General features: G+C 56.1%; 2 protein-coding genes across 2 annotated transcripts; both read left to right on the top strand.

Moving 5' to 3' along the window:
* Nucleotides 1-3,909: 3,909 nt before the first annotated feature.
* On the top strand, nt 3,910-7,273 carry C11H17orf113 (chromosome 11 C17orf113 homolog). Its single transcript, XM_007658852.2, has 2 exons — nt 3,910-4,463; nt 5,269-7,273. Exons 1-2 carry the CDS (start codon nt 3,930-3,932, stop codon nt 6,832-6,834), a joined length of 2,100 nt encoding a protein of 699 aa, XP_007657042.2. The 5' UTR covers nt 3,910-3,929; the 3' UTR covers nt 6,835-7,273.
* A 1,339-nt stretch (nt 7,274-8,612) lies between these two features.
* Nucleotides 8,613-21,495, top strand: LOC100077714 (zinc finger protein 385C; the record flags this gene model as incomplete). Its single annotated transcript, XM_029074809.2, has 7 exons — nt 8,613-8,762; nt 18,069-18,179; nt 19,171-19,327; nt 19,587-19,901; nt 20,142-20,341; nt 20,498-20,605; nt 20,876-21,495. Coding segments are annotated over 7 exons (1,278 nt in total), but the record flags the coding sequence as incomplete, so codon positions are not given.
* Between the last annotated feature and the right edge of the window lie 73 nt (nt 21,496-21,568).

Genomic DNA, 21,568 nt, shown 5'->3' with positions numbered 1-21,568 from the left:
CAGTCTGGCTTAGTGGAAAGAGCACGGGCTTGGGAGTCAGAGGTTGTGGGTTCTAATGCTGGCTCCGCCACTTAGCAGCTGTGTCACTTTGGGCAAGTCACTTCACTTCTCCTTGCCTCAGTTACCTCATCTTTACAGATGAGGGATTCAAATCCCCACTTTACAGTGGGGATTAAAACTGTGAGCCCCATGTGGGACAACCTGATTACGTTTTATCTCCCCCATGAGAACAGTGCTTGGCACACAGTAAAGGCTTAACAAATACCATCATTATTATTATTTTATTATTAATTAACCAATCAGAAACATTTATTGAGCGCCTACTGGATGCAGAACACCGTAGTCAGTGCTTGGGAAAGTACGAGTTGGGAGACGCGATCCCTGAGCACAAGGAGTTTACAGTCTGTAGGACGAGGTAGACATTACAGAGAGGGAAATAGTAGACTATGAGGATATCATCGTCATCATCGAGGGTATTTATTGAGCTCTTACTGTGTGCAGAGCACTATATTAAGTGTTTGGGAAAGTACAAGTTGGAAGACGTGATCCCTGTTCTTCAGAGGGATACAGACTTGAAAATAAATTACGGATAGGAGAAATTGTAGGGTGTAAGGATATTACGTAAGTGCTGTGGGGCTGGGAGAGTATCAAAGTGTCAAGTCCAAGGTCGACGCAGAGGGGACGGCAGATGGGGAAATGAGGGTTGGGCCTTTGTTATCATTATTATTACTAATAATAACCATAATAATTAATGGTTAATTAATGGAGCTATCCAACCACACCTGTGCACACAGATGATCTCCCCCCACCCCTGCCCAATGCAAATACACAGACATTCACCAAGAAGCACGAAGTCCCATTCCCAAGTTTTTCCAGAATCATTTTCCCCCGGCCATCTCCCCCCACCCCCCGCCATCTGAGGGTTCCCTTTTTGGTGTGTCTCCCCGCTCCTCCTTCCTCCTAAACCCGGAGGGTCAGCTCGGCCCTCTCCCTCCCCTTCCTCCCCAAACCCGATCCAGGCGGAGTCCGACCGGCGGGACGGGGAGTTCCCACGCGTGACCGAAGAGCTCTTGGGTCCGTGGGCGATCTTTGTGCCCTCGCCCCCTCGGGAGGAGGCTCCGTTGTGCCTCCGCGACCCCCGCCACGCGTGGGAGGAGGGCGCGGGGGGAAAGGGGCAGCTGATTCTGCCCCCTTGCCCCTGTTCCGGCTCCCACGCTGGCAGAGGTGTCTGAGAGCCGGGGGCGGGGGGTTCTCTCCTGGGGGGAGACATCTGAAGGGCAGGGGTCCACTCCGCCCTCCCCCGACAGCTGGGAAGTCCTCGCGGCTGTCTAACCTGAGAAGCAGCGTGGCTTAGTGGAAAGAGCGCCGGCTTGGGAGTCAGAGGTCGTGGGTTCTAATCCCGCCTCCGCCACTTGTCTGCTGTGTTCATTCAATAGTATTTATTGAGCGCTTACTATATGCAGAGCACTGTACTAAGTGCTTGGAATGGACAATTCGGCAACAGATAGAGACAATCTCTGTCCAATGACGGGCTCATCTGGGCAAGTCACTTAATAATGATGGTTTTTGTTAAGCGCTTACTGTGGGCCAAGGACTGTTCTAAGCGCTGGAGAGGATACAAGGTGATCAGGTTGTCCCACGTCGGGCTCAGTCTTCATCCCCATTTTCCAGATGAGGTAACTGAGGCGAAGTGAAGTGACCCGCCCAAAGTCACGATTCGCTTTGATTTGAACCCATGACCTCTGATTCCCAAGCCCGGGCTCTTTCCACTGAGCCACGCTGCTTCTCTTCTCGGTGCCTCAGTTGCCTCATCTGGAAACTGGGGATTAAGGATCGTGAGCCCCATGTGAACCCCATAACCTCGTATCTAGCCCAGCGCTTAGAACAGTGCTTGGCACAGAGTAGGAGCTTAACAAGTACCAGCATTATTATCATTATTCTCCTCCGTCCGTCCTGCTGCAACCCCCCGCCCCCCCAACCCCTGAGAGGGTCCGACTGGGGCCTCCCCCGCCCCCACCCCTCCCGTAGGAGAGCCCCCTCCCCTCCCACCCGTCAATCAACGGCCGTTACCGAGCGCTTACCGTGCGCAGAGCACTGTGCTAAGCGCTTGGGAGAGCACGCTAGTCGATAGACCCGTTCCCCGCCACCTCCTGGCGTCGCTCCCGCCCTTGGGTGAGGCTGAGGTAGGAAGGGAGAAGGGAAAGGGCCGCGGTCCCGAGTGGGCTGGTCCCGAGTGGGCTGGTCCCGAGTGGGTCGCCCGAGCCAGCGCCTCGGGCCGGCGGCCGCTAGTGGCTACTGTGGATCCTGGTGGGAGGAGGAGGAGGAGAGGAGGAGAAGGAGGAGGAAAGGAGGAGGAGGAGGAGGAGGAGGAGGAGGAGGAAAGATCAGCGTCCGCGCAAGATGGCGACTCCCATGTCTCCGTGAGTGTGTAAGGGGTTGTGGGGAGGGGGCGGCCCGGACGAAGGGCCCACGCGTGACCCGCCACCTCCAGCCCCGCCGAGGCTCGGCCGGGAAGGCTTGCGGGGCGGGGCGGGGCGGGGCGGGTGTGTCTGTGCGTGTGTGTGTGTTTTTTGAGGGGGGTCCGAAGGGGGAGGTTCCCCTCTCTTTACCCTCCCGGGCTGAGATTTTCAGGACCCCGCCCCCCCACCCGTGTCCCGGCCCCACGCCGGCGGACAGGATGCTGTCCCATCAACCGACCTCGGCCACCCCCGGGCCGCACTGAAAGCAAAAGCCCCCAGACGGCTCCAGCCGCCCCCCACCGCGCCGCCGAGGGATAAAGCTTGGTGGTTACTGAGGACTCCCTGGGGGAAGGAAAGCGGGAGAGGGGGCAGGCAGGGTGACATGGGGAGTGTGAGATCAGTGGCACACCCCTCCTTGAGGCCGCAGGCCCCTTTCTGCACCCCCAACTCCTCCCCACCCCCTCGTTTGTTTTAGGGGAGTCCCAGTCAGTTTGCATGCCCCCCTCCACCCAGATAGGAAATGCATTCCCCCTCACCCCCCATTTAAGAAGTCCTAGGGTCCGGCATAATACACCTCCCCTTGGTTTCCCTCAAATCTCTCCCATCCCCCCCACAGGGCCTAGCAGGCTCCCGAGACAGGCTCTGGCCCTTGGGAGAAAAGAGGGGGATTGGGTGACTTGACCTCTGCCTGGTTTCTTTGGGGCTTAGGCTGGCTTCTCCTACTCGAATGTGACCAGCTGTTTTCTCCGCAGCTGTAGCCCGCCCCGATCTGGATGTTTTTCCAGCTTTGGGGGATAGGGATTTAGACCGGTCATAGGGTAGGGGGCCGGGGGGCTGGTATATTCAGCTCCTGGGCAGAGCAAAGTTTCCCCAGACTCCAACCTGACCCTGTCAGGGCATGTGTGCGTGTCCATTTGTATGTGTGCATGTATGTGTGCCTGTGTGTGTATGCCCATATCTGGTGGGGTTAAGGGGAGGGGGCTCACAGTTATCTGGGGGGGCACAGAGGCTGCCTCATACTTAGGTAGGAGGGGATGAGGAGGATGTAGAAGGATGGCAGCCTCCAGGTGGATGATGAATCTGTGATTATTTGCACAGGTCCTCCTACCCATTCGCAACCCCCAAACCCCCACCCCATTCCTTCAGCAGTGGGAATTGAGAGTGATTGAGTCGGGGCGGGAGGGGGTAGATGCCAAATGCAACCCTCCTCCCTAGCCACTGTGTCCCCCACGCACCCACCCCAAATAACCCCTCAAGCTGCAGGTGTCCCCTAACCCCTCTCCCGTTGTCTCTTTTGTCCCCAGTCCCGGCCCGGTGGAGCTTTAATAGAATTTGCTTGTTGGGGTAGCCGGCTCCTGTCCCCGGACCTGCCCCCTCACCCCAGCCCCCGCCACCCTCTCCTCTCCCCCTCTCTCCTCCGCTGCCCGAGGGGGGGAGGGGCGGGGGGGGGAAGGGGGCAGGGCCGGCGCTATGGTCCCTCCGGGGAAGAAGCCAGCCGGGGAGGCATCGAACTCGAACAAGAAGTGCAAGCGCTACTTCAACGAGCACTGGAAGGAGGAGTTCGCCTGGCTGGAGTTCGACTACGCTCGCAAGCTCATGTTCTGCGGCGAGTGCCGGCAGGCCCTGGTCCGCAACAAGCACGGCAAGGCCGAGAACGCTTTCACCGTGGGCACCGACAACTTCCAGCGCCACGCCCTGCTCCGCCACGTCACGTCGGGAGCCCACCGCCAGGCCCTGGCTGTGAACCGCGAGCAGCCCGCCTGCGACGCCCCCGGGGGCCGCCTGGACCCTCCCGCCGCCCCCGCCGCCCCCGCCGCCATCAAGGTGGAGGTGAACCCGGCCAAGGTGGCCGTGCTGACCACGGTCTACTGGATGGCCAAAGAGGAGATCCCGGATGACCGGTGCCTGTCGCTGCTCGAGTTCCAGAAGTTCAACCTGTGCCAGGCCCTGCTGGACTCCGAGCAAGGCGACTCCTACCACCCGGGCAGCGTCAGAGAGATGCAGGTGGGTGAGCTGACTTTGGGTGGGAGGGGAAGAGCCTGAGTTTCCTTGTGTGGTCCTGGATTGGGGGGACTGGTTTTGCATTGCCTTGCAGAAAATCACCAGCCTGCCTTGCCGCGCCAAGAAGTCACCGACGTTCTGTTGCTGGCCGGCCGGCCCCTGGTTATTGACAAGGCTGGGCTGCCGAGAGAAGGGATCGGAAACAGCAAACAGACGTTGACTCCCTCCCCCCAACCTGGGGAGGAGCCCAGACTTGAGGGTCATTTGCCCTTCCCTGAACCTGGTTGGATTCAGACCCGGGCTGGGACTGGGGCAGGGCCAGGGTCGGGAGAGAGAATTCAATCCCTTTCCGATCCCGTGCACGGTGCTCTGCACACAGTAAACACTCAATAAGTACAATTGAATGAAAGAATGAAGCCACCCCTTCTCAAGCCGCCCCCCTGGCTTTAGTCAGGATTTGCCCCGACCGTGTGAGCGGCCGAAGGGAATCTGGAAAATTCAGGACCAAAGGGTCAGGTTGGCCTGTGACCCCTGACCCCTTCGGGTCCAGGATGAGGGACCGAGACCTAGGTAGTCTCACACTAGGACAAGGGTTAACCTGTCCTCCCCCTGCCACCAAACTCCCTGTCTCTCACACAAAGACTCCATCCTCCCCGGGAAAGGAGGAGTCCTGGCCTACCCTTCTCATCCTGTTTCTGACCAAGGAGAAGTCTGCCTTCCATCCCTCACACTGCAGGGTGATAAGCGGTGCCCAGCAAGCAGTCTGAACTCTGTGCCCTTCCCTTCTCCGCCCTCCCCACCCTACCAGGAGGCCATCGTGAAGGTCCTGCATGACGAGGACCGCCACCGGCTGCGGGCGTCACCCTTCGTCGGCCTAGTGGTGGATGAGACGGTGGACATCCTGGAGCACCGGACGCTGGTCCTGTTCACCTGCACGGTGTCGCCCTGCGACGGGCAGACGGCCGTCACTTACCTGGGCAGCTTTGAGCTCCAGCCGGGGGAGGTGACGGCGGCCATGGCCGCGGACCGCTTGGTCGAGGTCCTGCGGGCCTTCCGGGTGCCTCCGTCCAAGGTGGCCTGGCTGAGCTCGGACGGCTCGGCCCTCACGGCCGCCCGGCTGACCGGCGTGGGCCCCCGTCTGCGGGCCGCCTGCCCCCTGTTGACCGAGCTGCACTGCCTCCCGCCCCGTGGGGCTCTGCCCCCCGGTCCGGGGGATGCCATCCGACGCTACGAGACCACGGTGGACGCCGTCTACCGCCTCTACGCCGGGGCCCAGGGGGACGGTCGGTGCCCTCCAGAGCTGCGGGCCGTGCTGGAGCGGGCCGAGGTGGAGCCGGACGGGGAGGTGCCCTGGACGTCCGTGTTCCCCGCCGTCCGGGCCGTGGATGCCGCCTGGCCCGGCTTGGTCCTGTGGCTCGAGGGCGCGGCGGGGGCCTCGGCCGTGGCGCCCGCCCTGGGCGCTGAGCTGAAGCAGTTCTGCTTCGTGGCCTTCACCAAGGTCCTGCTGGACGCCCTTGATGCTCTGCGGAAGCTGGGCCGCCTGTTCCAGCGAGACGGGCCCGACCTGGGCCAGGTCAAGCCGGCCGTGGTGGCCACGGTGGCCGCGCTGCAGGCCCAGAAGGCCGCCGGGGGCCCCCACTTCCAGGGGTTCCTGCAGGAGGTGAGCCGGCGGCCGGCAGCAGGGGTGACCGGAGGAGGCGGGGGCAGTGGTGGGGGGGGGGCAGGTGAAGGCCGTTTCTTCTACAAGGGTGTGGAGCTGGCCGGATGCTCACGGGCCCAGCTGAAGAGCTTCGAGCGCCTGCGCGAGACGTACCTGGAAGGAACCCGCGGCCGCCTGCTGGACCGCTTCCCCGCCTCTGCGCTGGACGCCGTGGACTCGCTGGCCGCCGTCTTCAGCCCCGAGCGCTACCCGCGGGCGCTGGAGGAGCTCGGCGGCTATGGGGAGGGCGCCCTGAGGGCCTTGCTGGCCACCTATGCCCCTGCAGTGGTCAGCGAGCGGGCGCTGAGCGACTTCCCCCTCTTCAAGCGGGTGGTGCACAGCCTGGGGCCGCTCAGCCTGAGGGAGCTGTGCTCCACACTGGCCCGCGCCCGCTCCGAGATGCATGAGCTCTTCCCCGACTTCGCCGCCCTGGCCGCGCTGGCCCTGGCCGCTCCCGCCGGCACCGCGCTGGCCCTCAAGGTGGGGCGGAGCCGGGCCCTGCAGAGGCGTTGGAGGGGGAGGCAGCAACAGCAGCAGCAGCAGCGGCGGAGAGAGGGCCCCGGGCCGGCCCTCAAGATCGCCGTGGACGGCCCCGCGGCCCCCGACTTCGACTTCGGGCTGGCGGTCGAGTACTTTGAGGGGGCGCGGGGGGGCGGCAGCGGCCGGGGCAAGTGACCAACAGCCGGCCTGGGGGCCGGTTCGGCGGGGAGGGAAGGGAAGGGCGGCTGGACGGGACGGGACCTGCCGGGGGTCCGGGCGGATGTGGATTTGGGACCCGCTCCGGTTTTGGGGGACGGGAAGCCCCGCTCTGCCCCGGATGCACCCACCACTCTAAATGGACCAAACCTCCCCCGGTTGGTCCTTAGTCTCCAGGGCTCCAGGCCCCCCTCCGCTGGCCGCCCATACGGGTGTCCCTTTGGCCGGCCGGCCGCAGAAAGACCCCTCCTTTTTGCTTTTCAGGTTGGACTGTGGCCGCCAGGCCTGCCCGGCATGTTTATAGGCGTGTATGTAGCTGCAGAAATACAGAATCTACCAAACACAGCTCTGTGTCCCCGGGGCACCCAGCATAGGCCTGTCCTCTGCTAGGGGTGGAGAAGGGCGGTGGGGTGGGGCGTCCCGCTCCCTGAGCCCCCCCCCGACCTGTATGCCCTCCCCCCTCGCCCGCCCCTCCCGGCCCAGTGCCAGCCAGGATCAAAAGGGCTACCTGATAGTGACAGCCCCAGCCCCCGGCCTCTTTCGTTGTCCCCCAGACTGCCTCAGTTTCCAAGCACAATTCTCCCTTCTGAACTATCGGGGACTGTGCGCACCTCTTAGGCAGAGTATTCTGTAACCCGGAAAGAGACAATTCCTGGGTCTGGGGACTGACCACTTCTGCTCCCTTCCCCACCGCCCTCAGTGCTGGTAATTTGTGGGGGAGAGGGAGGATCTGGGAAACGCAAAAGCCCCTGCCCTCTGGGGTCTCACTGTCAAGATTGGAGGAGGGGGTTATTAAGGACCTGTCACCTCAGGAAAGACTTCCTGGAGTAGGAAGGGGCCCGGTCTAGCGGGTGTCAGAGGTCAGAGCATCAGACTGAGGGGCTGCAGGTGCCCCGGTCACTCCTCTGGACCCTGGGGAGACTGGAGCTGCAGGAGGAAGCGCGTGGGGAGCAGTGATGCAGCCAAGTCGGGATCCCCCTCGTGATGACCACTGCAGAGTTAACTCATGTCTGAGGGATTTTGGGAATGGGGGCAGGTTGGGGGAGATTCCTCCTCTCCTTCCCCATTGGACAGGTACAGTGGGAGGGATAGTGGTCAGAGTCTGGGATGGAGAGAGGGAGAAGAGTGAAACTTCTGAGAAGCAGGACCCCCCAAAATGTAGCATCTCCCCCCTCCCCACCCGAGATATCATTACAGGAGAGACCCTTGCCAGATGCCTGGGGTGCGAGGGGAGGGGGTGCACAGGGGAGCATAGAAACTAGGAGATGGCTGGAATGACCCCATCCCCTTCGGCCCTGTCTTTGCCTCCCCGGGTACTGAGCACCTGGCTGGAGTGTTGGGTCCTCTCTGTTCCCCAGACTGTAATTCCCCTGGATGGGGTGGAAAGAGGGGACTCCCCCCAGGGAAAAGATGAGGACCGGATGGGCAGATTGACCACTGCCCTCTGGAATCTGGCCCAGCCCCATCTCTACTGCGGCCGCTAGCTGGAGTGCCTGGGTTGGAAATCCTCCCTGCCAAGTGCTGTGTGACCTTTGTCAACTTCATCACCTGCTCTGAGCCTCTGTTTCTCTGTCGGTCACACTGGGTGGTGGGAACAGATGCTCCAGCCCCCTTTCCAGTTGCGGGTGCAGGCGAGGGGGGATGGGGGTAACCCACTCGGGGCCCCCCATCTCGGCCCCCTGTGCCGATGGGAGGATTTTGCCCTGGGTCCCTCCCCCCGCCCCACCCAGCTGAGCCCTGTCCCTCTCTCTGTCCCGCCCCCAGGCCCCGCTGGAGCCCCCAGCCCCCTGCTGGCCCCCCTGCCACTGGCCACCCGACCCCTGCAGCCCCCGCTGGACCTCAAGCACTTTCTGACCTTCCACCTGAGCGGGGCCAGCGCTCTGGGCTTGTTCCCCAACTTCCACACGGTCAGTGGGGGGCCAAGGTGGGCACAGTTGGCCTCGGCCAGGGTGGCCCGTTGGGTGTGTCTGTCTGTCTGGGGCCTGCCTCCATCCCATTTCCTCACCTCCATCTGCACCTCATGACCCGTACCCCCCACCCCAGCTTGTATGGGTTGTTTGGGACTGTATGGGTGTGTATTGGGGAGGATGTGACTGTGGTGTTTAAGTGTGACTCCGTCTGTGACCCTGTATTGTGGGTGGAGTGGGTGGCAAGAGTCTCTTTCTCCCCAGAATGTGCCGAGCCTCCTGAGAGTAATGCGCTGTACTTGATACCTATACTGTATGTGGGGAGCACTGTACTGGGCACCTCCTTTGTGCAGTCAGTGATCAGTCAGTAGCATTTATTGAGTGGCTACTGTGTGCTAAAGCATTGGGAACCAAAATAGAGGTGAAAGACATAATCTCTGCCCTCAAAGAGCTTAGATTTTAGTGGGGAAGACAGATACCAAAGAATTTACCAATGATCGAGAGGAAGCAGCATGGTCTAGTGGATAGAGCACGGGCCTGGGAGTCAGAAGATCATGGGTTCTAATCCCGGCTTCACGTGTCTGCCGTGTGACCTTGAGCAAGTCACTTAACTTCTCTGTGCCCCAGTTCCCTCTTCCCTCATCTGTAAAATGGGGCTTAAGACTGTGAGCCCTAAAGGGGACAAGGATTGTGTCTAACCCAGTTATCTTGTATCTACCCTAATGCTTAGAACAGTGCCTGGCCATAATAAATGCTTAACAAATATAATTATTTAATATTATTATTTGGTATTTAAGTGCTTAGTATTGGCCAAGCTCTGTACTAAGTGCTGGAGTATATACAATATCATCAAGTTGGACAAAGTTCCTGTCCCCTACGTGGGGCTCATAATCTAAGGGGGAAGGAAAACAGGTATGGAATCTTCCTTTGTACAGATGAGGAAACTGAGGCCCAGAGAAGTCAAGTGGCTTGCCTGAGGTCACACTGCAGGCAAGAATGGAGCTGGGATTAGAACCCAGGCCCCTTGACTCTCAGGCCCAGGCCCATGCTCTTTCCAGTAGACCACAGTTAAACTAGATGAGTAAGTGACTAATCAAATATAAAAGTATATAAGTGTGTAGGATGCCTTATTAAGTGCCTGCTGTGAACAGAGCAGAATACTGGAGGGGGTCCTGGGACCATATAATAAAAGTGGAAGACCCAATCCCTGCCCTCAACAAGCTTGCAGTCTAATAATAATGTTGGTATTTGTTAAGCGCTTACTATGTGCAGAGCACTGTTCTAAGCGCTGGGGTAGACACGGGAATCAGGTTGTCCCACATGGGGTTCACAGTCTTCATCCCCATTTTTCATCCCCTGTCTAATGGGGAGAATGGGACAGAATTGATGAATACGCAAAGGTTTGGGGAGAGAGCGTAGTAGAAATAAAAACAGACCCAGGTGATAGAGTGGCTAATAGGGTCACCTGGTCTGAGAAAGGCCCCTTGGAGGGATTTCAAGGTATTTTGAAGATGGCAAACAATGTGTTCTGGGGGATCTGATGTTGGGGAAAATGTTCCAGGAAGGGAGAAGGACTGGAGTGAGGGCTTGTGGGTGGGAGAGTATATAAACTGAGGCATGGCCAAGAGGTCAGCATGGAAGGAGTGAAATACAGTGCTCTGCACACAGTAAGCGCTCAATAAATACGATTGAATGAATGAAGCAGGGTAGTGGAGGAAGGAGGCGAAAAGATGATGGGGAGATAAAACTGATGGGTTGCCTGGAAACCAGGAGTGAGGAATTTATTGGCTGTGAAAGGAGAATCATTCAATTGGATTAGTGAGTGCTTACTGTGTGTAAAGCACTGTAATAATAATGTTGGTATTTGTTAAGCGCTTACTATGTGCAGAGCACTGTTCTAAGCGCTGGGGTAGACACAGGGGAATCAGGTTGTCCCACGTGGGGCTCACAAGTCTTAATCCCCATTTTACAGATGAGGTAACTGAGGCACAGAGAAGTTAAGTGACTTGCCCACAGTCACACAGCTGACAAGTGGCAGACCCGGGATTCGAACTCATGATCTCTGACCCCAAAGCCCGTGCTCTTTCCACTGAGCCACGCTGCTTCTCATCTGTGCTTCTCACTGTACTAAGCACTTAACACTGTACTTAGTGCTTAAATGCGGCCACTGGAGATGTTTGAGGAGTAGAGAAGGGTGAGCTGAGCGGCATTTCAGGAAGGCAGTTTGAGCAGCAGTGGGTAACACGGTGTGAGGGGGAGAGGCTGGAGGCAGGGAGGCCAGCAGGGAGGCAGGAACAGAAACCAGCCAGAAGACGACAACAACTTTGGCTAGGGTGGTGACCATTGGGGGAAAAGGAGGGGTGGATCCAGAGAATGTCATGGAGGAAAAACCGGCAGGATCTAGCGCTTAATACAGAGGTTGGCACACAATAAACTCTCAGTAAATACGCTAGACTGAGCATGGAGGCAAAAAATGAGGAGTTGAGGGTGGCACCGAGGTCGTGGGTTTCGGGGAGGATGTTGGTGTCTTTGAGAGAAAAGGGAAAGTTAGGAGGAGGAATGGGTGGATGAGAAGATGAGAAGTTCAGTTTTGGACATGTTGAGTTTGAGGCACCAGTGGGACATTCATTCATTCAATAGTATTTATTATTACTAATAGTAATAATGGTACTTTTTAAGCACTTAACTATGTGCCAGGCACTATACTAAGCTCTAAGGTAGATACAAGCAGATCGGGTTGGACACAGTCCCTGTCCCACGTGGGGCTCACAGTCTCATCCCCATTTTACAGGTGAGGTAACTGAGGCCCAGAGATGTGAAGTGATTTGCCCAAGGTCACACAGCAGACAAGTGGCAGAGCTGGAATTAGAGCCCTTGACTTTCTGACTCCCAGGTACTTGGTCTCCTCACTATACTTTGCTACTTCTCATCACGCTGGAGAAGCAGCGTGGCTCAGTGGAAAGAGCACGGGCTTTGGAGTCAGAGCTCGTGAGTTCGAATACCAGCTCTGCCACTTGTCGGCTGTGTGACTGTGGGCAAGTCACTTAACTTCTCTGTGCCTCAGTTCCCTCATCTGTAAAATGGGGATTAAGACTGTGAGCCCCATGTGGGACAACCTGATTCCCCTATGTCTACCCCAGCGCTTAGAACAGTGCTCGGCACATAGTAAGCGCTTAACAAATACCAACATTATTATTATTATTATTATCATTTGCTCATCATCTGCTCATTTATTGAGCAGTTGCTGTGTGCAGAGCACTGTACTAAGGGCTTGGAAAGTACAAGACAGCAGTAAAGAAAGGCAATCCCTACCCACAAAGGCCTTACAGTCTAGAGTTGGGGAGCAGGCATCAAAACAAGTAAACAGGCATCAATATAAATAGAATTATAGATATATACATAATTGCCGTGGGGTGGGAAGAGCAAAAGAAGCGAGTCGAGGTGATATGGATGGATGAAGAGGAAAGGGTGGATTTTGGTGATATTGTGAAGGTGAGACCAGCAGGATTTGGTGACAGATTGGATGTGTGGGGTGAATGAAAGAGCGGAGTCGAGGATGACACCCAGGTTGCGGGCTTGTGAGATGGGAAGGATGCTTGTGCCGTTCACAGTGACGGGAAAGTCAGGGAGAGGACTGGGTTTGGGAGGGAAGATAAGGAGCTCTGTCTGTCTTGGACATGTTGAGTTTGAGGTGGTGGGAGGACTTCCAAGTAGAGATGTCCTGGAGGCGGGGAGATGCGAGCCTGGAGGGCAGGAGAGAGAACAGGGGAAGAGATTTGGGCATCATCTGCATAGAGATGATAGTTGAAGCCTTGGGAGCGAATGAGTTCTCCAAGGGAGTGAGCGTAGATGGAGAATCGAAGGGGACTAAGATCTGAACCTTGAAGGACCCCTAAAGTTAAGGGATGGAAGGGGGAGGAGGAGCACGCAAAAGAGAGTGGAGGTGTCAGGGAGGCAAGAGGAGGTACAGTAATACTAACAGCAGTATTTATTGAACACCCACTTGGGGGAGTCCCCTTCACCAGGGTTTTAGGAAATACCTCAGAAAGTACAAAGACTCTTGGAGAAGCAATGTGGCCTATTGGATAGAGCACTGGCCCGGGCTTCAGAAGGACCTGGGTTTTGATTCTGGCTTTGCCACTTGTCACTTTGAGAGCTTGGGCATATTATTTCACTTCTCTGTTTCTCAGTTACCTCATCTATAAAATGTGGATTAAGATTGTGAGCCCCATGTGGGGCATAGATCTTGCCCAATCTGATTAGCTTCTATCTTCTCCAGGGCTTCGTTCAGTGCCTGACACATGGTTAGCACTTAACAAATACCATAAAAAAACTTTTTTTAAAAAAGGCCCCAGAGAGCTTGCACTCTAATAGAGGAAACATAAAATCTTTACACTAGAGAGGTCAAAAATAAATAAACTGAGTAGGCATATATACCCGAGTGCTCAGGAAGGTGTAAATAAGTTCATAAGTGCTAGAGTTGACCGAAGTTGACCAGGGGGCTGGGAAATGAATCAAAGAAAGCTTGTTGGATGAGGTGGGATTTTAGAAGGGTTTTGAATCTGGGAAGGGCTGGGGTCTGTCTGATGTGGGGAAGGGGGCCAGTTCCAAGTCTGAGCAAGAGGAGGGAGGGGAGAGAGGTGAGAGTGAGCCAAAGTTAGATGATTGTCTTGGGAGGAGCAAAAGCAGCAAATTGGGAGTCATGGGAGAAGGAAGCAAAGAGGTGAGGTGGTTCCAGGTGGTGGAGAGCCTTCAAACTGATTGTGAGGAGTCTGTATTTGCTGCAAAAAGGCTCACGGAGCCAGTGGAGGGTTTGAGGAGAGGAAAGCTGTAAGTCGATCCATCGTTCAGAATGATGATCCGTGCTCCAGAGTGGAGTGTAGATAGAAGAGGAGAGAGTCCGGAGGCTGGGAGACCAGGGAGGGGGCTGATGAGCTAGTCTAGCTGGGACAAGACCAGAGCTTATAATAATAATTATTATAGCAATAGTATTTGTTTAGCACTTTATATATGCCAAACACTGTTCTAAGAGCTGGGATAGATACAACCTAATTAGGTTGGGCGGAGTCCCTGTCCACATAGGGCTCACAGTCTTTATTTTACAGATGGGGGAACTGAAACACAGAGAAGTGAAGCGACTTGCCCAACATCACACAGCAGACAAGTGGTGGAGCCAGGATTAGAACCCCAGGCCCATACTCCATCCACTAGGCCATGCTGTACCAGGGTGGTGGCAGTTTTGGTGGAGAAGAAGGGGCCAATCCGGGCAATATTCTGTAGGAAAATCCGGGAGGATTTGACAGTGGATTGGATGTGCGAATTAAACAATAGTGAACAGTCGAGGAGGACACTGTGGTTGTGGCCCTCTGAGAAGATGGGGGTGGTGTTGAATGAGATGGGTAAATCCGGGTCGGGGATGTTGTTTTAAGGAGAAAGATGGGGAATTTGGTTTTTGTCATGTGGAGTTTAAGGTGCCAGAAGGACATCTAAGAATGTCCGGGAGGCATGCAGTGATGCAGAATTGGAGATCAAGCTTTGAGAGATAGATCTGGGATTCAACCATTTAGCGGTGGTAGTTGAAACCAGGTGAGTAGATGAGGATGAAAGGTGCCCCGCCATCAAGAAGGGAGCAACTCTCTCTGAGCAAAAGCTTAGAATGAAAAGAGAGACAAGGAGGCAAAAGAGAAAATGGCACCATTAGAGTGACCCACAAAGAGACAACCTTTTTGTGTGCACAATTTGGCCAGAACTGTGGCTCCTACATTGGCCTAATGAGCCCCATCCTTATTCATAGGTGAACTCACCATCAGTGGTGCCTTTTTTTTTTCCACAGTATTTGTTAAGCACCTAATATGAGCCAGGCACTGTACTAAACTCTTGGGTAGAGACAAGATAATCAGTTTGGACACAGTCCATGTCTCACAGTCATTCAGTTGCATTTATTGAGCACTTATTGTGTGCAGATCACTGTTCTAAGCCTTGGGAGAGTACAATATAACAATAAACAGACACATTCCCTGCCCCCAATGAACTTAACAGTCAAGAGAAGCCTCAAAGCTTTAACCCCCATTTTACAATTGGGGATATTTGTAAATGTCATTTGTAAATGTAAATGTCATTTGTAAATGTAAACTGGGGCACAGAAAAGTGAAGTGACTTACTCAAGATGACACAGCAGACAAATGTGGAGCTGGGATTAGAACCCAGGTCCTCTGACTCCCAGGCCCATGCTCTTTCCACTAGGTCACACCGCTTCCCCAATTTGAAGGATGACTATACATCACTGAATTTGAAGGACAATGATACATCAATCAATCTAGTCCTAGGGAGCTCTCTCCCATTATTCAATCTCACAGTTCGGCTTTCACTCCTTCACTCCGAGGCAGTTCTCTCTAATGTCATCAATGACCTTGTTTCTCCTGTTACCGCTCTGTCCACTCCTCAGTTTTGTTTGCCGGCTCCTCCTCCTCATCTCTCTCTCATCCTCTTGTGGTGGGTGTCCTCTAAGGTTCTTCTCTAGGTCTTCTATACTTCTCTCTTCCCTCTAGGCTGTACGCTCTTGGTATGCAGGGAATATGTCTAACTCTGTTATACTGTACTCTTCCAAGTGCTCAGTACAGTGCTCTGCGCAGAGTAAGTGTTCAATAAATACGATTGACTGAGGTCAACATGCCAACAAGGGAAATCATCATCTGGGGTCATATCAGGGGTCATCATTCTCTGCTCACAATGAACTTACAGTTTAGACGGGGAGACAGACATTAATAATATGTAATTTAAAGATATGTACGTAAGTGCCATGGGATTGAGAGACCATAAAGTCAGAAGAGGAGGGGATGCCTTAGACTGTAAGCCCGTCACTGGGCAGGGATTGTCTCTATCTGTTGCCGAATTGCAAATTCCAAGCGCTTAGTACAGTGCTCTGCACATAGTAAGCGCTCAATAAATACTATTGAATGAATGAATGCCTTGCAAGACAACCACAGTTAGGAGAAGTGATGTGGAAAAGTTGTCAAAGAACAAGACCCAAAGGCAGGAATCATGGGGGTGAGGTGAGATGAAGTTGTTGTTGGTCAAACTGAGATCTGAAAGTGCCTTGAGGAAGAAGGAATCATTTACCTTGTCCAAAGTGGCTCAAGTCAGTTGTATTTACTGAGCTTTTACTGGGTGCAGAGCACTGTACTAAGTAGTTGAGCAAGTAAGATATAATAATTTAACAAATACATTCCCTGCCCACAATGAGCTACAGCCTAGAGAAGCAGCCTTGAGAAGCAGCACCGCTCAGTGGAAGGAGCCCGGGCTTGGGAGTCAGAAGTCATGGGTTCGAATCCCGGGTTTGCCACTTGTCAGCTGGGTGACTGTGGGCAAGTCACTTCACTTCTCTGGACCTCAGTTCCTTCATCTGTAAAATGGGGATTAAGACTGTGAGCCTCATGTGGGACAACCTGATTCCCCTGTATCTACCCCAGTGTTTAGAATAGTGCTCTGCACATAGTAAGTGCTTAACAAATACCAACATTATTATTATTAGAGGACCAAGGAGGATGAGAACAGAATAGTGTTCAGGGAACTGGCCAAAAGGAGGTCATTGGTGACTTTGGGGACTGAGGGCTCAGGGAATTGAAGAGAGTGTAATCCTAAGTAATGGTGCTCAATAAATACCACTGGGGGGGGGGGGTTATGGTATTTGTTAAACACTGATCTGAGCCCTAAGGCAGCTACGAGATAATCCAGTTGAACACAGTCCCTGTCCCACATAAGGCTCAAAGTCTAAATTGGCGTGAACTGGATTTAGTCTCCATTTTAGAGATGATTTGCCCAAGGTCCCACAGCAGACAAGTGGTAAAGTTAGGTTTAAAGCCCAGATCCCCTGACTTCCAGGCCCAGGCTCTTTCCACTAGGCCTTTCAGCTTCCCTTGATTGACTGATTAATCATTGGTATTTACTGATCTCTTACTATGTGCACAGCACTGTACTCAGCACTTGGGAGAGTACAACACAATTATTGGACTTCTTTCCTGCCCCTAAGGGGCTAGAAGAAAGCTGGAGGAGAGGACGTGAAATCAACAGGTGGAGGCAATATTTCGAAGGAGTCTGTGCGGAAGCAAGAGCAGGTGAATGAGGAACTCTCAGAGGGATGTTGGAAGCCAGAGAAAGCTATTTGAGAAGCACCATGGCATAGTGGAAAGAGCACCAGCCCGGGAGTCAGAGGACCCAGATTCTAATCCTGCCTCCGCCAATTGCCTGCCATATGACATTGGTAAACAGATAACTTCTCTGTGCTTCAGTTTCCGCAATTGAAAAATGCGGGTGCAGAACTCTTTCTCCTTCCTGTTTAGACTGTGAGTTCCTTGTGGAACAGAGACTGTGTCTGATCTGATAATCTTGTATTTACCCCAGTACTTGATACAGTGCTTGACACCTTCTAAGTTTAAGTGTAAAAATACCCTAATTTTTTGGCAAGGGGAATCTTGAGCATGTTTGAAAGCTGAGGAAAAGGAACCATCTGAGAATGAGAGTTTAAGACAGCAATAAGTGATAGGCAGAAGGCAAAAGCAAACCTTTTTAAGAACAGAGGGGATGAGGTCAGAGGTGCAGGTAGAGGAAAAAGCATTGAAGAGCGGGTGGGAGATCTCTTGAGAAACAAGTGGGAAGGCAGGGCAAGAGGAGGAGGTAGGAAGACTGTGAGGTGGGAGGAGGGCACTTAGGGAAGGAAGAAGATGAACCCAGAATTAAGCATCTGTAAATTGATTCTCTGTGTGTATAGATGTGACTTTGGATGTCTAAATCTCTCTAAAAGTGGGCTTCTGATTGAATCTGACTTAAGGTGTATATGCCTGGTTGTGGCTGTGCATCTGTGTGTCTGACACTGAGTGTGTGGATCTGTCATTGTGACCCTGGGTGGGTGTCTGTGTGTGTGTGACATGGTGGCTGTCTGTGTGATACTGTGGACGTGGGGTCTGGGACTGACCCTGGGTGGGTGTCTGCAAGACGCTGAGAGGATGCGGGTGAGTCACTGCAGAGGAGTTTGTGTGTGTGTGTGTGTTTGTCACTCCGAGGGGGTGTCTGTGAGTGACACTGTGTGGGTGAGTGTGTGTGCGTGAGACCCTATGGATGCACGACTGTGTATGTGACATGGTTGCCCAAGCCACTGTCCTTTCCCACAGACCCTCCTTGCCCCTCACCCCCACCCCTACAAGCGGTTTCACAGATGGGGGGTGGAAAACAGAGGGTCCCCTCTCCGCCCGCACCCATCCCCTCCCCCTCCTGCTCGGTGACTGGGGGGGAGGTTGGCTCTCTCTACAGATGGACCCGGTCCAGAAAGCCGTGATCAGCCACACCTTCGGGGCCCCTTCCCCCCTGAAGAAGAAGCTTTTCATCTCCTGTAATATCTGCCACCTGCAGTTCAACTCAGCGGTGAGCAAGCTGTGGGGACCCGGGGTGGGGGGTCAGTAGTGGGGCGGGGGATAGGCTGGGGGGCAGAGATGCAGAGGCAGAAACTGGAAGGAGACACAGAGACATAGAGGCCATCAGACACAAAGGACTGGAGCCAGGAGGGCGACGTACCTCGTGCCCACCCCAGATTACCACTCACCGTCCCGTCCCCACCAGGGCAGTGCCCAGTGTTCTGCTCCAGTTCGAGTTTGCAACTGCTGCCTTCTCCCCTTGACCAGGAATTAATAATTTCTCCGATTCCACCCTCCCCATCATCTCTGAAACCAGCTCCCTAATCTCGCTCCAGGCTTCTCTCCATAGTCCTCGGCTCAGCGGGACTCCTGGCCCCACTCACAGTGCAGCAGGAGGTATTCTAGTGAGGCCCGAGGCAGCATTTCCTAGTAGGGTGAAGGCTGGGTGGTTTCTTCGGGGAGATAGCTTGAAGCCCATGGGATGACCTTGCTATCTCATGGAGGGGGGTCATCAGATGAGCTGCCAGGCAGTCCTCCTCCATGAGCCGGGGTTGGGGTGGGGGGTCACCTCTCCCACCCTGCTAAGCAGCTGGATTGTCCAAGTCTCCTGGCCGGGGGCTGCCCCGGATGCCAAGATCACTGGGTTGGGTCCGTGTCGGTGCCGTTGACCCTGGTCACCCCCTTGCCTTCCAACCCCCGGCCCCCCAGATCTCCCCGGCCAGCTCCGAGCCCTGGCCCATCTGAGCCCAGGGAAGTTAGGAAGTTGGGGGGGGGGGGGTCCTCCCCAATGGCACGGCCCACAGCGCTGGTGCATACGTGACTGCCTTGCGTCTAGGCGTGCCAATGTGTAACTGTGTGCCTCGTATGGCCACTTGGGTGACCATGTACTTTGAGCACGTGTGTGGTTGTGCGAGCGCCTCTCTGGGGTGTGTTTGCGGGTGATGGGATCGGTCTGGTCGCTTCCCCCTTGCGATGGCCCTGACCCTGCTTCCCCTGCCCAGAACCAGGCTGAGGCCCATTACAAGGGCCACAAACACGCCCGCAAGCTCAAGGCCGTCGAAGCTGCCAGGAAGAAGCAGAAGGCACCGGTCCCCACTTGGCGGTCAGAACGAGGCCAGCCCACCACCCTGCCTGCTGCGGTGCCCCCTGGGGAGCAGGGTAAGGCCAGGCTGGCAGCCGGAGCGGGGGGAGGAGGCACTGTCTGGGATGCCTAGCTCCACCGTGGGCAGGATTCCCGGGAGCAGCAGCAGGAGGGGTGGCAGTCAGATGACAGAGGGGACTTCCACCCATGGAGGGAGTGGGAGGGAAATTGGACCAGGCTGGGTCTCCTTCTCCTCTTCTTCCCACCCTTCTCCACCCTTGCCTCGGAAGGGATACTGGGCCAGCCCTGTGAGGGGTCTGCTTTGTGTCTCCCCAGCTCCATCTCCTGCCCCCGCAGGGGTCCCGTGCCCTGCAGCCCAGCTGCCCGTAGTCCCAGCACCCACCCTGGGGGAGCCTCCTGGTCCTTGTGCACCCCTGGGCTCCCCGCAGTCCACCTTCCGTTCCGACGACGCCTCCTCCTCTGCCTCCTCGCTGGGGTCGGGGCCCGAGGCCAATGGAGTGGAAGCGGGGGCCAGCGTGGCGCCCGCCCTGGCCAGCGGGCAGGAGGCTGAGGGGGTCCGGGCGCAGCTCTACTGCCCCACGTGCAAGGTGACAGTCAACTCTGCCTCGCAGCTCCGAGCACACACCACAGGTCAGCTTCACCCCTGCCCCTCCAACACCCTTGCCATCTCCCCTCCCCGCAAATGCCCCCCAAATCAGGGAGGCCTTGACCTCCCCCTCTCCCTCTTTCTGCTCAGAGGACTTTGGGTCTACCCAGACCCTGTGGAAGCAAGGGGTTTGTTACAATGACTTTGACTCTCCCGTGGATCCCCAAAACCCTGCCCCATGATGGGATGTGCTCCCTGGACCCCTCTTCCTCTCCCCCAACCAGGGGCCAAGCACCGGTGGATGGCAGAGGGTCAACACGGTCCCCCTCGCCGCGGCCGTGGTAAGCTGCTGCCCCAGGCCAAGCCAGGCGGGACCACGGGCAGCACTCACGGCCTGGCCAGGGTCAAAGTCAAGGCCAAGGCCAAGGTCTTCCACTGCCCTATTTGCCAGGTCCACGTCAACTCGGAAACGCAGCTCCAGCAGGTGCCCGCCAGCCGGTGGGGGTGGCGGGAGGGAGGTGGGGACGGGAGAGACGTGAGCACGGGTCAAGGTACTCTGCTCCCTGACGGGGTGGAGGTGGGTGGCCCCTGGTTCTGACCTTTCTCACCCAAAGCCCCGCTTCCCCCATCCCTGCTCCAGCACATGAGCAGCCGGAAGCATCGAGACCACCTGGTGGGGGAGCCCCCCAGAGTCACATTCAGCCCCTACGGCCGGCTTCAGCGAGAGCCCCCGGCTTCCGGCCTCCAGGTAATAACCTCGGGGCCTGACTGAGACATTCATGGGGAGGTGTGGGACAAGGTGGGAAGCATGGAAGACTGCCCCCCGCCCACCACACATACAACACTCCTGAGGCAGAGACATGGGGGTTGAAGGGGCTGGGGGAAGAACTGGATCACCCCTACCTCAGGTCTCCCACCTACTTAGGAGAGGTGGGGAAGCTAGCTTACTCCTGGGGTCCCAGGCCCTCTCTCAGTTGCCTCCCATCTCTCTGTGTCTCTACGTGTCTCTTCCCCGCAGTCTAAGCTGGCCCTGCAGAAGCAGCTGACCAAGGCCCTGGCCTCACGCTTCCTGCCCGGCCCCCTACCTGCAGCGGCCGCCACTCCCACTCTCTGTGGGCTGCCAGGACCCCTGGCGCTCAGCTCCGCCCCTACGGCCGCCATCTTCCCGGGCTCATTGTTGGCACCAGCCCTGTTCCGCCCCCCCATGGCTGTTGGCCGCACCAGCCCGGGGACACTGGTCTTCACCCCCTACTGACCCCCTTCCCCCTTCCCCCTGGGCAGAGAGCAGGGGTCCCTCTCATGGCCAGGGACGTGGGTCGAGGGCGGTCTCTGGTGTGCGCGTGAGTGTGTGCGTCTCCCAAGTCATTCCGGCCGGAGGCAGCGTTTGCCTCCCCTGCCCTGGGTCAAAACTGGAACGACAGGGCAGTGGGGGGTGGCGAGTGATTGAATTATGCCCTCACTCTGCATCCCCAACCCTCCGTGGCAAACCTGTTTCCCAGCTCCAGAGCCAGGGTGGTCCCTGGGACGTGGCCAGTACCTGCCCCGTGGCACAGGGTGGGGGGGTCTTCATGGGTGCAATGTCAATCTCACAGCTTTGCTGTGTCTAATTCCGCAAAATAAAATCTTAAGTCTGATGACCCCCACACTGTCCCCTGCCTTCCTGCCTAGGCCATGAGGGGAGGGATTGGTGCGGGTGTGCGTGGCAGGGCTC

The sequence above is a fragment of the Ornithorhynchus anatinus genome, chromosome 11 (assembly GCF_004115215.2).
Source record: "Ornithorhynchus anatinus isolate Pmale09 chromosome 11, mOrnAna1.pri.v4, whole genome shotgun sequence".
Taxonomy (NCBI): domain Eukaryota; kingdom Metazoa; phylum Chordata; class Mammalia; order Monotremata; family Ornithorhynchidae; genus Ornithorhynchus; species Ornithorhynchus anatinus.
The sequence above is the reverse complement of the archived record's forward strand: the minus strand, read 5'-3'. Positions and strand labels throughout refer to the sequence as shown.

Excerpts from the sequence above, each read along its gene's own strand:
- C11H17orf113 (XM_007658852.2), top strand. The coding sequence starts at position 3,930 with ATGGTCCCTCCGGGGAAGAAGCCAGCCGGGGAGGCATCGAACTCGAAC. Across the intron at positions 4,464-5,268 it reads GCAGCGTCAGAGAGATGCAG|GAGGCCATCGTGAAGGTCCT; the intron begins GTGGGTGAGCTG and ends CCACCCTACCAG.